Genomic DNA, 13,846 nt, shown 5'->3' on the forward strand with positions numbered 1-13,846 from the left:
GGATGTAATATTAACCATGCGAACAACGTTACTGATCAGCAGGCAGCAAGGCAACAAGTGGTCGAGGGTGGTTCGGTTGTGTTGAGATGGTCAGATTTCTGTTTGATCCTACATGTTACAGTCACATGCACCCATATGGTTGTCTCCACTTTTATGAATGGTTAACAAGGACTAGAGTCACTTAGCTTACACAAATCAAGGTTGAGGATTCTTCTGGAAAGATACCTCTAGCTAGTTCTCATTACCGCTGTTTTAACATCAACGTCTGTTACAACGCTAATGGCTAGTAAAGAAGCAGGTCTCCTGCATTTGATATACTAACATTACGATCACTGACTCCTATAAGGAGAAAAGCTCGTATTGAGGCCGTCTTGTACTATGCACTCCCTAGTCACTTGAATATAACAATTATTTTGTGCCTCAAGAGCTTAGGAGAGAACATATATTAAGGTTTACTGGTTTAAAACCTAGTAGAATCACGTTTCATCCGGAGTTCCCCAATGTTCAGTGGATCCCCGAAATTAGGTGGAGATACCAAGTTGCGTCTAAAAAGGAAACTCATGAGATTCGAAACGCCCGGCAGATCCTAGCGGCCGTTTGGCATAAACGCTCCCAACTGCATGCAGTTAGCTGCAAAATTCAAGCACAGCCTCCACAACTGTTTGACGATCTAGTTTCCAATTTGGTCTTTCCATGGCTTTGCGGCCCGAAAGCCTTTCACAATAACATACAGGCAGGAAAATTCATTCGATTGCCAGAATGCTGTTCCTTTCTTCACTCCCTCAAGGATTCTAGCCTTAATCTTCTCCGACTAGGCATATGCACTCCTCTGTGGCAGTTGTCAATATTTTAGCCTCATCGGCCCGCCCATAGGAGACTCCGACTTGGCCGAGTCATGATCCAAGGACTTGGTTAACGAATGGGAATCGCTGAAAATGACAGAGTAAGTCCTCAAAAACTGAGCTTCGCAGATACCAGCGACTGGTACAGACATCACGGTAGTATGAAGGACGATGTAGAGATCCACTGTGACAGACCACTAGCACAACATTTGGATATTTGACGGTGTTGAATACAGATCTGCTGTGTGCGCAGTGACTGTTCAAACAGAAAGGCCGGGAACATATTCGCGTCAGCCGCTACAAGGAAAAGGCGGTTCCCAACTCCCGATATTGTGACTATGATAGGAGATATACTGGAATTTACATACTACGCTCTCTTTTATTGTCCTCTTACTTTTGGAAGAGTGAAGGTCTGGTCTACGAAACGTGACGCGCCAAGCTACTGATTACATTGCTGGTGGAATAAGTTTAGCCGTCACGATGAATCTTCGCTTGTAATTAGAAAGATTGGAGCAATTTAAGAACAAGGAACTGAAGATAGTGGTAGAAAAACAACACCATAATTGATGTATTTGTATATCTCTACCTATTGCCTGTTGAGGGTTCTTGTCACAGCTACCGTATTGCTTTCAGAGATTCGATAACGCTGGTAGATACCACTGAGTAAGCTTATGTAAGCTTACAGAGTATACCGCTATTAATTACTCGAATAGGCTATAAGAAGCAGGTCTATTAAAGATATTTATCTGATCTACCAGGATATGCTCTAAATAAGAAGAGAAAAGGAACTAAGAGGTACTAAGGTTCTCTGATAATAATAGTCTTCTCCTAATGTTCTTTATTTACCCTGTTAAAGACAGAGCTAGACTATTTGTCGGCCCTTTCCATATGCTTGCATTCAAGACTAATAATGTCCAGACTAGCCAGTCCATTTAAACCGCGTATCTTTGCCACAGCCTCCTTGTAAGTAGCTGTCTGACGAAAGTCCTCCTGTGCAACATCGCTAGCCCAGCCAACGAATCCCACAAGTGCCGATCCCAATTGCCCATCGACAACTTCCCTCTCCTTCCTCACTGGCCAGTCGTTCTCAACGCTCCAACTGTAGGCCACCTCCACAACGTCAGAGCAGTCGCGGAAACTCTTGTTGAAGATATTTTGAAGTTTCGCAGTTGCCTTGTGTTTTTCAGCTTCGGGAAAGTCTGTCGGGAAGTAGGCTAAAAAGATTTCCGTCATGGGTGACTGAAAGACATCAGACGACGGGACCATTTCAACATGCTTTGTCATTTCTCCATGGGTACAGATCTTTGGAATATCCTTCACCGCGTCTCCTCCATACCTGGAACTATTAGTACTGCATGACTACCTTGATCGGTGAATAGAAGTTGACTTACTCTATGGCGAACTTCTCGTGCTGTTGGATGGTGTCCCAATCAAAAAAGGCCCAAATCTTCAATGGGTTGTCCTCCTCTAAGCCATAGTAAAGCCGAGATGGGCCTCCAGGCTTTTGGAGGCAGGTCTTCCATGCCTGGTATAGGATCTTGCCCTCGGGAGTGGTCGCATTCATGATGTCCAAGCCGGGCTTTACCCCCATGGCACCAAGCTCTTGGACAACCATTGTTGCTTTTGTACAAGGCATGGGTTGCGCAAATGACTTTTCTTTTCTTTTCCGCTGTTGCCGTTGCTTGTTTTCCTTAGAAAGCGAGGAATGAGAATATATACACTCTCGAATTGCGGCTGCCTATATGCTTACAATGTAGCTTTGGTGACCCTTCCGGTTAAAGTGGAAATAGGACCGGGCGGGTACCCATTACCTGCGTTATTTAGAGCAGGCAACCCTTGGTCGGTATATCCACACGATGTATGCTACAATTAGGCAATTATTCTTGTCGCCTGAAAAGTCCCTGATTACGTTTATTCCGCGCGTCTCTGTACTTTTAGATAGGTCTGCTGAGTATGCGGGTTTGCTTTGGAATATTGCGAAGTCCAGGCCAGAAAATATTCAGGGTTGCAATTGATGGATGCCTGGCGCCCTTGTAAGCGAAACTTCCTTCCTTACCGGGCTAAGCTAAGATCTACTCAACATGACCGTTGTCGGAGATAGATGTCTTGGCAGTGAAAAAAGGCAATGGCAGTATTGCTAGCACAAACAACTGCTTAGATCTTGGTCTTGATGGAGAAATTGACCTTCCTGACGCGAGCGAGGGTTTTGACTTCTTTAAGGGCGTCGGAGCGGAGCTTGTACATGCTGACACTGACATTACTGTGTAACGAAAGTTGACCCTTTGATATGAAGGGTTTGAGAGTATTAGACGTACCACTGTTCAGGCAAGCATTCTTCACTTGCACACCAAGGAAGAAAGGCGTTTCAATAAAGACGCACGATGCTCATAGTGTATCAATCCTTTGGTACTCTCAACTACCCTATAATGGAGCCTGTAGAGATAACACAGCATAATGCTTATATCAACGCAAGAGTGTTTTCTGTGGCCGATTCTACATAGACTGAGCGCTTCACAACATTGATAGAGTGTGGTTACTCTTCTTCTGTGTAATATCTGGGGGACTACCCTATCTCTCACTGAAGGTAAGTTTGCGATGAGACTACTGCGTGTGGGCGAAAGCCTTGCAGATCCGCACGTGAAGATCCAATTCTGCTAAGGCAAAGAATACGATAGGTAGAATGAATAGATAGTTAATTGTGCTTACTGAAATACGGCTTGCTATTCTCCCCTGTGATAGCTTTCTGCTAGCTTGGGTATTCTCTAATTAGATGGGGATATTGATTGCTGTGTTGGCCAGAAACAGATAAGCCTTGTGGTTGGGGCTTGCGTATTGGGTATTGGCAACTTTGGTGGCGGCAGCTGGTCCAAGATGCATGTTGATCTCGGTTAAGTGGCCCATCTGCTGCGCGAAGCGGATATGACCTACCATTACGGATGCTACGAGGGCAATCTCATTTATGAGTGGCCTGCCCTGGTATGTGGGTATTCCTGCCGAATTGGGCCGAACTATCAGCCACTGAACATCATCACCATTGCAAAAGAGAGGTATCTAATCAGTGAAAAAGCAAATTTAATTAGAGGTAATGACAGTAATCCCAGCACAAGCAACCATTCACACCTTTGTCTTGATCGAAAAATCCACCTTCCTACCATCAACAGTAACCGAGATGTCAAGTTCGATCTGGATGCCCTTCAGCGATGAACTAGCACAATCTTCCGCACCCTTCTGGCATTCCTCCTCGTCGGCACCCTGCACTGGGCTGACATCCATCCTTGCGACTGGTTGTTCGCCTTTGTGTTCGACCTCATGCTCGGTCTTGTGGGCGCAGTGCTTTGGCCGCCGAAGAGACGAAGCCGTTCAAGCCCAAGGATCAAGGAAGGCCTCGAGGCCCTCGCCACCGTCCTTGATACAGTAGATCATGATACCCTTGGCAGCAGGCAGAACAGAAAGTGAGGCATATCCAGTGAGGATGGTCTGCTCAGTAAGAGACAAAGGCTCGCTGAAACTGATCTTGCCGTCCGCAGTCTCAGAGGCCGACCAGAAAAGCTCATCACCTTGTCCGCGGAAGTAGATGAAGATCTTGTTCTTTCCGTCGCGGACTGCATTGCATGCGGAGAACTCGACAAGTTGGTTATCAATCTTGTGCGCAGATGAAGGGATATTATCTACCACGAAGTTAGTGAACATGAGGGAGGTGAAGTACTTTGGGGAAATATCTCACCCGAAGCACCGGCATCGACACAGACAAGCTGGATGTTGGACTCTTCACGTCCGCGGAACATTTTGGTGCTCTGGTAAGCGACCCAGCGACGCTTTCCGTCGAAGAAGGCGACCATATCGGTGTCCTTCTTGCTGTTATCAGTGTTTTTGACTTCAACCGGGCGTTCGCCGACTTTGTTCAAGCTCTTCTCGTAGATCAGGTATTTCGACTGAGCCTTGTCAAAGCTTCAGGGTTTCAGCAGAGGTCTTCAGCGTAGCCAAAAGCTAATGAATGATAGGAGTGAAACGTACCGCTGGAAGTAGATCCAACCCTTGTCTTTTCCATTACCGCATCCAGCAATCTTTCCCCTGAGGTCTTTGTCGACATCAGCCTGTCCCAAGCGCTGGAAAACGGGGCTCAGGAGCGAAATCGCGCCGGTATGAGCAGCAACACCGTAGACATGGACCTAAACATATTATTCACATACATTGATTGAATTGGGCTGTGGAACTACTCACGATGTCATTGATCACGAGGGAAACGAGGTTCGACTTGTACTTAAGAACCGGGGTTAAGGGAGAAGGGTTCTCGTCATAGTTGCCATAGACGCTTCCCCAGCTCTGGCTCTTCAGTTCAGTCTTCTGAGCAGGGAGCTGCTCAAAGCCGAGGGTTCCGTTCTGCTTGAGAGACTGGAAGACAAGGACCTTCTCCTCATCCTTGCCAACAGTAGCAGGGTTGATGATGGTTGTCACGGCCTGCATCTCATGGTAGTTGGTGGGAGTTGGGACACCGGGATGATGAGTGTTACCACAGGCACATTGGGCAGACATGGTGAATGTTGGAGAGTTTGGAAAAGATAAATGTTTGGATTGAAGTAAATGAGTGAGTGATGAGGATGATGATGATGATGATGATGGTTGTTGATGTCAATGGTGAGAGGGGATGAGCCAAGGTTCTTATACTTGGAATTGGTCACTTCACTAAATTCATTGCTGTTACACCTTCGTCCTTGAGTACACTGCTTCGCGATCAAAATGGCGAAGTTGGCGCTCTTCCCAGTTTCGGATACACCGCAACCCACGATCTCTCATTTTTCGCCAAGGCAGCTGAACTAGTATCTTCTTTCACCGTGTCTCACTCAAAACAGAAAGACTTAAGACCTTTGGCTTGCTTGGAGATAGCTGATGTGAATACAATGAAGCTGATCTCACGGCCTAGATCAGGGGGAGCTGCTCACATCGTACAAGTTCAATAGCCTTGGGCGGCAAGTGAGTGGCGAGGTGATAGTCAAAGAGCCAGCCAACCGCCACCACAGACACTTTCAAGCTGAGGCAAACGGGTTGTCGGCATTTCACATTTGATAGCTTCTCTGGACGTCTATATTGAACGTGATGGCGCTGACACATGTGCGCATACGAGACATCACTACGCCGTGCATCGAACTCGAGCTTTCAGATAGCCTCAATCATCTTGCCTACACCTGTTTGGGAACATTGTATCGTGAAGGTACTGCGCGCACCGACTTGCGCCTTAATTACTCGCCCAAGCAGTAGATCCTCGACGAGCATGGCAAGCATATGGGAGATCCCTCTCGAACCATTGGGAAACTATTTGTGTGATGATAACTATAACATTACCTGCAAGCTTCATTCCCATCATATCATACATGATACAACCCGAAGACCACACTTAGTCTGGCCTACTACATGTCATTCGGGCTGTAGCATTGGAAAGCCCAGTCACTCATCAATAGCCTTAGGCCCGTTGCAAAATCCCTGGTGACCTCAAAGAAGTGGAAAACCTTTATGATTCGAGTGGCTTGTAGTATGCAGCCGTCCCTTCCTGGGGGGCTAACGGAAAGGTACGATAGCTATGCACAGAACAGTCTCGGCTTGGCCAAGGCTGGCTGATAACCTTCAAGAACTCTAGTGTGTTTCACTTCTTGTCCCATCCAGCCAGAAACGCCGTATCCTTGCATTCGACAGGGCGTACCGAGCCGCACAGACAGACTAGCGGTGAAAGATGGAGCCGCCGTTCGATGTCTCACCATAACTGTATCTGGTCTGCCAGCCCGCCTCAACACAGCCACGTGCCAGTGTGGCGTGCAAAGCTTGGTAATCAGTTACATCCCTGGAGCTATTGAGCTTGTAATTGGCCTTTTACCGACAACATGGTGCGATCTTGGACGGTGTGGCGTACTGTCACAGATCGCAGACTGCATAGCGACCTAAATACGACATTTGGTTGGGGATGAAGCAACTGAGCGATCAGTTGATGGCAATGGAATGGGTCGATCAAAATGTGCTAGCAAGCCAGGGTAGTTGGTGGGAGCTCTCACCGGGATTTGTGCACTCATTCGGCCCCGCAGCTCTGTCTCAGAGGCGATATGCTGCATCAGATATCACAGGTATCACCAATACTTCCCCACAGCGACGTACATATCAACTAATGTTCAAGGGATACAACAAGTGAAATTGAACAGCCGAAGCAAGATTTTGTGTCTGGACGCTTGATCGGTTTTGGCCGGATCAGATTTCACCTAGCTGTTCCCCAGATTATCGGCAGTAGATTACTGACCGAGACACTACATACTTTTAAGTCATGCACTTTCGATCGTTGTCGTGGCCGTGGTGGTGAGGCTGGCTGAGGTGGCTGATCCATAGGTCGTCAAGTCCTGATCATGTTTTCCCGTGCCAGAGAACCCCGGACAATGCTTACAGAACCATGCTAGCTCGCAATTGAAGCCGATTGGACCGATGCTGTACAGATGGTATCTGACCATTCAGCTCGAAACATGATTGGAATGGGGCTCCATAGGCTTATCAAGTTATCCTCAGTATTCGGTAAAGTCATGGATCAGGAACGCAGAACATTTCGTTCTATGTGTGATGTTCAACCAATGCAAGTGGGAAACAGGTATCGATAAGGTATGGAAAAGAGGCTGCACTGCTCAGTTTGTGATATTTGTCTGCTAAGGAAACTATAGAGCCGAGAGCAATCGTTTGTGCCATCCACCATCTACCACCATCACTAACTAGAGACCCTGCACACTGATCCCTAAACATTGAAGAGGGGCTCACGGATCCACTCCTCAACCCAGTCTCTTTTTTCTGCCTTGTACGAGTAAACGCCAATCTTAGGCATGCCGTTCTGGCCTCGGCCTGAGACAAAGACCTGGAGACTCTCAAATCCAGTGCCTACAGCTGCGAGGGAAGACCCCTCATCAACGTATCGCCTCTCGTCATATTCGTCCTTCTGCCTCTGGCAGCCCATCCAACCTTGGTACCAGACCCCTTTATCCTTGCTGCCGAGACAGACTTCCTGGAGGTAACCGTGGCCATTATCATCGCCGACACAATAGACGCGAATCTACCATGTTAGCCCCATCAATGCTCTAGAAGCTTTGGGAAACTCACCTCCCATGGTTCCTTGGTGTCACAGGGTTGCTTTTTGGGAACCCAAGCTGCTGCAGCAACTTGTCGACTGTCGGACTTGATTGTCATCCCGGTTTCAATCTCAAGAGGCTGGGCCACAAAGCGAGTAATTTGCTCGTCGTTGGCCTTGCTGATGTAGCAAAGACGATTATCCTTGTTGATGAAAAAGACGTAAGTCCTACCGCCAACCTGAACGGTGGCAATGTCCTTGGGCGAAGAGGGCTTGTCAAGTCAGTATGTTGATGGCCAAGCTTTGAGCCACGAGAAGGGTTCCTCTTACAATGCAAGTCATTGTGAAATACTTTGAAAGATTGTTGACGTTTCGTAAGTCTGAAGGATGCGAAGGTTCGTTGTGCGATGGGAAGAAAAAGACCTCGCAGCGGACTGGTCTTTTATAATCGTTTGGAAGGTTATTTTTGCAAGCAACGCACATCTAGAAGGTCACTCTTACTGCTATGGGGCTACGCTTCACTCCCGTAACGCCATTTATCCATAATCGTTGTCCTTTAGTGTACATGATTCCGGCAGCTTCCACAGTGACTCTCGGTTGATCACCTGAACTGAAGTTAGGAGCTGTGTCTTGACACATTGTCCAGCCTCACGTCAACTGTGTTCTGCGAGCGCTTAGAGTCTCTCTGTATCTGGAAACAAGACAGGTTGCCTAACTTTGGCCGAATTGAGATCTGAATATCGTTCAGCCAGCCATGATGTCTGTCGCCCCCGAGGGCTTCACACTAGCTACTTTCAGAGACCAAGTCTCGGCCTTGGAAGGGATCCAGCTGTGTCTTAGCCGCCTAATCCGCCGATCTTCTCCAAAATGAAGTCCTGTGGACTTTTCATCTTTACCCAGGAACGTCATGTCAAATTGTGGCTTGAGCCTGGGTCTGGCCCTGGTATTCCAGCCGTGTGTATAGCCGCCAGCCACGTCTGCCACAGCCAGCCTTAAACCGGTAGTACTAGCCGTAAAGGAAAACAGATGAGACAAAAGCTAGCGTTTTCATTGTTGGAGTATTGATTTGACACCGTAAGCCACTTTCAGGCTTTTTCAATATCACATTTCTGATATCCCCTTGCATCGTCGCCGTTCTCCTGTCGTTGGTACCCAATTGGTATAGCTTTCTGTCTCAGTGCAGTGTGATCCTGGAATTTCAGCCGGTTTGGACCCTGTTCCCTTGAAGTCTTTTCGAGACCCTTGAATCCCAGACCTGATGATCCCGCTAATAGCACAAGGCGCTGAAGAGCTTGTTGGGGAATGGAGAAGATGTGAATATCCCTTCCCCTTTTTTTCATTTCCTCCTGGTCTTCCTTTAACCGTTGTCAATCAAGTCATATATATTCTTCCACCCAAGAACGAAACGATTTGACGTAGAAACGCAATACATCTTGCCCTATCTTTGAGAACTTAAGCTATTCCTTCTTATCTTTACCATGGTCAATTTCTTCATGCGAACCGTTTTATTGGCGGCACTATGCTTTGCCGTACTGGTCGTTGCCGAAACCTACTCGCGTGAGTTTCTCGTCGTCCAACATTGGGATGCAGTATACGCTGACAAGATTACACAGGAGAGGCAGGCGCTGCGGAGCCAAGGTCGCGGGGCGTAAACGATCCAAGACCTAATAAAGCGAGGCTCATGCGCGATTGTGATAAGCATATCACCGAATGTGGTGTCACGGACGAGGTCAAGGTTGTCACCAAGCCTGCGAGTACAATTCGAGTTCAAGAGACTGTTACCACCGTCATCACCAAGGTAGAGACGAGAATCTACACGTTGATTCTTTTCATGCTAACATTGTACATAGGAACTGCCGAACATCATCAATGTCATCTATGAGGTTGAGGTCACTACTATCAACGATAAGATTCAAGGTACGCAAGACATTTTCAGAGCAAAATGCAGACAATAGCTGACCAATGAAACCTCAGGCCATTGTCGTAACACTACCATTTACGTTGATCCCAAACCCGCCATCGTCACAGAATACGTCACAGTAGAGCATGTCAAGGAACTTGTCTCCATCATCAATACCACGACTACTATTACCAGCACAGTCACTGACAAAACCATTGAACAATGTTTCATCAACACCGAGGGCCATTTCCCTCAACCTCGTTCGATGCAGACAAACGCAGAGGTCACTGCCGCTTCACAGTCTAGCAGCCCCCCCGCCGTTGTGGTCGATCACGGCGAGGTTGAAACTGAGAAAGAACATGTCATGCGTTACCACCGTGGTGAGGATTATGCTCAACAGGTTGCCGAAATGTCGCCGGATATGCCTGGCAACGTTTTCAGGCAGAGGGAGGAGCCGGAGTTGGAGGCGTGATTGGAAACTGGTTAGGCATGAGGAAGGACAAGGTTCGATATTGAGACGACAATAGGGTTGATCGACAGATATATGGAGTTCTATTAGACTGTTCATACCGCTGTATCAACTCGCCCGGGGGTCTTCTTGTAGCTGTATCATATCCCATAGTGAACATATGGGACCCAAAACAGGTTACTCTGCGGTACTCCTTTCTTTTTCTTATGCTTCGATAGCACCAAAGCATTCCGTGCATCGCGGCTCTGATCAGGTAGACTGCCATCTCCTTGACTTGCTTTCTTATCATCCTCTGGTCCTTCAATCTGTTCCCTGCCCACAATGTTGTCCTCGTCGCCACGAGTATTCCCAGGGCCCTATCCAGAAATCCACTTATCTCGGAACATTCTGCTTGTATGATGGAGCCCCTCGCTGACAGCCGCGCCGCCCATATCATGTTTCTGCATCCACTCATACATCATAATCGCAACATTGACAGAGAATTTGTCATCCACCTGCCAGAGAGTTCCGATAACGTGCTGAAAGCCGGCTACCTGACATGCACCAATCAGCTGTAATCCTTCGTTGATCAGACCCTCGTGGTCAATCTGTCCCGTTCCACAGGCTGAGAGGTAAGCAAGAAAAGGTCGTCGTCTCTGCATGTTCATCTCAAGTAGGGTCTCTACAGTTAGAGGCCCATCGCCAAGAAGTAGAGCACTTCCAGATGGATCATTCGAGTCGCAAAGCCTGTGTCCCGCGAAGTGGAAGATGTCGCAGTCGCGCAAGGTATCAATGACTTCCTGTCGGTAAGGTTCACGTCGTTTGATCGTCAGATATGGAGCGTTGCAAAAGTCTTCCAGCCGTTGAACCTCTTCAGTTATGTATGGCAATCGACGGTGGCCAGGCGTGGTCTCCACTCCTACCAGTATAGCATTCTTGGACCGTGATAGCTCGCGCGTTGATGTGTGGCTTCGTCTGCTGTGGATCATAGCCTTGATAGAGGAACTGTAGGACGAAATAACGCGATCTAACACGGTGCATCCAAGTCCACTGACGTGATAGCCCGCGCCATGGATAGGAAACTTGGACAAAATTCCGACAGGAATCCACCAAATGCGTGGCCAATGGTCAGTTGACGATTCATGCATACCCAAGAATTCAAGGACGGGGCTGGCGATAGTATCCCAAAGCCAACCCAGGACCTATGCGTCAATCCTGTCTGGACTGGTGAAGGTCATTGCGCGAGCATGTAGGTCTGCATGCTGTAGACTGAACAGCTTTAAACCACTAATTGAGTAATGCTTAACCACCAGCGCTGTACAGCGATATTGGCTAGCGTTAAGAACAACAATCGGGCCATGCGATGCTGCAGCCTTGATGTCTTCCTCAGTCGGCGGCAGAAGAAAACGGTCAAATCCTGGCAAAGATCTAATTTCCTTGATCAAGCTCTCGAGCATCTCGGCTGAGCTGTAACGCTGATCGACTCCGGCTGAATTTTCTGGGCTATCAAGCTCTTCTCTAAGTTTTGAAAGTTTCCTCGCCTGGTCAGGGTAGGCATTTTCGAGATCTGATAGATCCCGGCGCATTTCATTAAGAGAGCTAGATATGATGCCTCTTCCTTGTTCGAGAAGATGAATGGCAGTTCCTGGCGGCTGGCCAGCTCTCAGCGCAACGGCTGCTGCATCTCCTGCGAAATTGGACATTTCGGTGACTAGATGTTGTTTATCTGCATTCGCAAGAAACCAAGGCGTAAGAAAGGGTACCAGGTCCATCGATGTACTAGCGATCCTGTGTGCCGAAGTCCACTTCTCCTCGTTCGCAAAAATGGAAAATAAAGCCATGCCTGCCTTGAGGCGATTCTTCGAGGGTGAAATCACCGAATCTAGCCCACCTTATATTTCTCCACGGCTGCATCGATGTCTACTTGCTCCAGTGTCACCTTATGCTTGGATTGATAAAAGTCGTTAAGCTCAGTTAAATAAGCTGCCTGGTCTGGATCGTTACCAGGGGCGCTGGCGATGGCCTTTTCCTGATACCTGATTGCGGTTTCTAGGTCTTGTAAAGACCTATTCTGCTGATACATCTGCTCGTTTGCGTGGGCAAGGCTTTGTAGACACACCTTCCTTGAGAAGGGATCATTAGGGAGAACATCAAGGGCTTGCTTGAAGCGTTGCAGTGAGGCTTCTAGATCACTGGGGTCTTTGCTGGTCTGGAACCTGATTCCATAGCCAGCTCAAAGGTTCGTGAGGGCTCCAAAGTGCTGGGTGTCATGACTGGGAGTTCGGTCCAGCGCCGTCTTCCGAAGGTCTAATGATTTGTTGATGTCTGCCATTGACTTTGTTCTTTTGTGTCGATCCTCGTAGCAAGTTCCTAGACTTCCTATGAAGGATGTGCGTAGAGGATCGTCATTAGATACTGCTTCATAGCCTTTTTGGAATAGATGGATCCCCTCATTGAGTTCAGCGATTGTTTCCGTTCTTCTATACCCGGCAGTGTATTTGCAACCAAGCTCGTATAATCTTTTTATCCGATCAGAGTGATCAGGCTTCGTAACATTAATAGCCGCCTTGCGTTCTTGAATAGCCATATCAATGTCGTTCAATGCTAGCGATCTTTCGTATCGGAACTTGTATGCGTTACCGAGACCATTTACTTAGTCTCCCCAGTCGGGGTGGCTACCAGGCGTAAGGTCAATCGCCTTTTGCAACACACCAAGTGCCAAGTCGAGGTCCGAGAATATTCCTGTTCTTCCGTATCGCTCCAGGTAAAGAGTGCCGAGGCTCCCCAGACGAGCTGCTAGATGGACATGTCCTTCGGGGGTGGATTCCAGCACAAGTTCATATTCATTGATGGCTACTTCGAGATCCGCCAGGTCTCTGGACCTTAGATGTCTTGTCATCCGCCACAGGGCAGAAAAGAGTTTAGGCTAACTAGGATCATGGTAATTGATATTGGACAAATACTCGACCAGACGGTTCATTTCATCAAGGTCAGCCTTTAAGCCTGATATCTGATATCTTGCGTCATAGAGGAGGGCGAGGAACAAGAGTCGTTCTGACTTCTTTGGGTCGCCTTCTGGTGTAAGGTCGACTGCTTCCTGGAAGTACCTTCCCGCCATCTCTATATCAGCTACCGAGGATCTTCTCAAGACTTTAGTCTCGTATCTGATTCCGAGGAGTGCAAGTAATCTGCTCGATCATGGTGGTCCTCAGATAACAGGTGAAGTGACGTGCAGTCTGTCTGAATGGCCCTTTCTAGATCCTCCAAACCCTTGGTCTTGTCGTATCTCTTGTTGTAAACTTTGGAAAGATTATGCAGATATCCTGGGCGATATGGATGGTCATCAGGCACAGTGACTAGTGCCTCTTCAAACTTGCTCAGAGCAACATCCATATCGTCCATTTGCCCTGTTGTTTCATATTTTGTAAGATAGGCTCTACCAAGGCCCTGGATGCGCTCAACTCGACTTATGCTACCCACCGGGTGATATTAACAGCATCTTGACATAGCCGGATGCTGGCCTGTAGGTCATCTATTGCTCCTGTGGTTTCATATTTCTGATTGTACCC

The 13,846-nt window shown here is 47.8% G+C and overlaps 5 protein-coding genes across 5 annotated transcripts; 1 reads left to right on the forward strand and 4 right to left on the reverse strand.

Moving 5' to 3' along the window:
- Nucleotides 1-1,709: 1,709 nt before the first annotated feature.
- On the reverse strand, nucleotides 1,710-2,457 carry B0J16DRAFT_381982 (uncharacterized protein; the record flags this gene model as incomplete). The annotated part of the gene is made up of 2 exons (XM_046131204.1): nucleotides 1,710-2,178; nucleotides 2,234-2,457. 2 exons carry the CDS (start codon nucleotides 2,455-2,457, stop codon nucleotides 1,710-1,712), a joined length of 693 nt encoding a protein of 230 aa, XP_045984012.1.
- Nucleotides 2,458-4,166: 1,709 nt separating this feature from the next.
- Nucleotides 4,167-5,375, reverse strand: B0J16DRAFT_370102 (uncharacterized protein; the record flags this gene model as incomplete). The annotated part of the gene is made up of 4 exons (XM_046130341.1): nucleotides 4,167-4,510; nucleotides 4,567-4,790; nucleotides 4,857-5,011; nucleotides 5,064-5,375. The coding sequence occupies 4 exons, from the start codon at nucleotides 5,373-5,375 to the stop codon at nucleotides 4,203-4,205; spliced, it is 999 nt and encodes a 332-aa protein (XP_045984013.1). The 3' UTR covers nucleotides 4,167-4,202.
- A 2,123-nt stretch (nucleotides 5,376-7,498) lies between these two features.
- Nucleotides 7,499-8,410, reverse strand: B0J16DRAFT_370103 (uncharacterized protein). Its single transcript, XM_046130342.1, has 3 exons — nucleotides 8,260-8,410; nucleotides 7,962-8,201; nucleotides 7,499-7,914 (listed from the first exon to the last, which is right to left on the reverse strand). Exons 1-3 carry the CDS (start codon nucleotides 8,269-8,271, stop codon nucleotides 7,603-7,605), a joined length of 564 nt encoding a protein of 187 aa, XP_045984014.1. The 5' UTR covers nucleotides 8,272-8,410; the 3' UTR covers nucleotides 7,499-7,602.
- Nucleotides 8,411-9,407: 997 nt separating this feature from the next.
- B0J16DRAFT_396299 (uncharacterized protein) lies at nucleotides 9,408-10,301 on the forward strand (the record flags this gene model as incomplete). Its single annotated transcript, XM_046132260.1, has 4 exons — nucleotides 9,408-9,486; nucleotides 9,543-9,727; nucleotides 9,780-9,846; nucleotides 9,904-10,301. 4 exons carry the CDS (start codon nucleotides 9,408-9,410, stop codon nucleotides 10,299-10,301), a joined length of 729 nt encoding a protein of 242 aa, XP_045984015.1.
- Nucleotides 10,302-10,654: 353 nt separating this feature from the next.
- B0J16DRAFT_354561 (TPR domain-containing protein) lies at nucleotides 10,655-13,176 on the reverse strand (the record flags this gene model as incomplete). Its single annotated transcript, XM_046129378.1, has 5 exons — nucleotides 10,655-10,827; nucleotides 10,900-11,479; nucleotides 11,588-12,065; nucleotides 12,614-12,929; nucleotides 12,990-13,176. 5 exons carry the CDS (start codon nucleotides 13,174-13,176, stop codon nucleotides 10,655-10,657), a joined length of 1,734 nt encoding a protein of 577 aa, XP_045984016.1.
- Nucleotides 13,177-13,846: the final 670 nt, after the last annotated feature.

The sequence above is a fragment of the Fusarium flagelliforme genome (assembly GCF_020744385.1).
Source record: "Fusarium flagelliforme strain FIESC 12 MPI-CAGE-AA-0113 chromosome Unknown B0J16scaffold_3, whole genome shotgun sequence".
NCBI lineage: Eukaryota > Fungi > Ascomycota > Sordariomycetes > Hypocreales > Nectriaceae > Fusarium > Fusarium flagelliforme.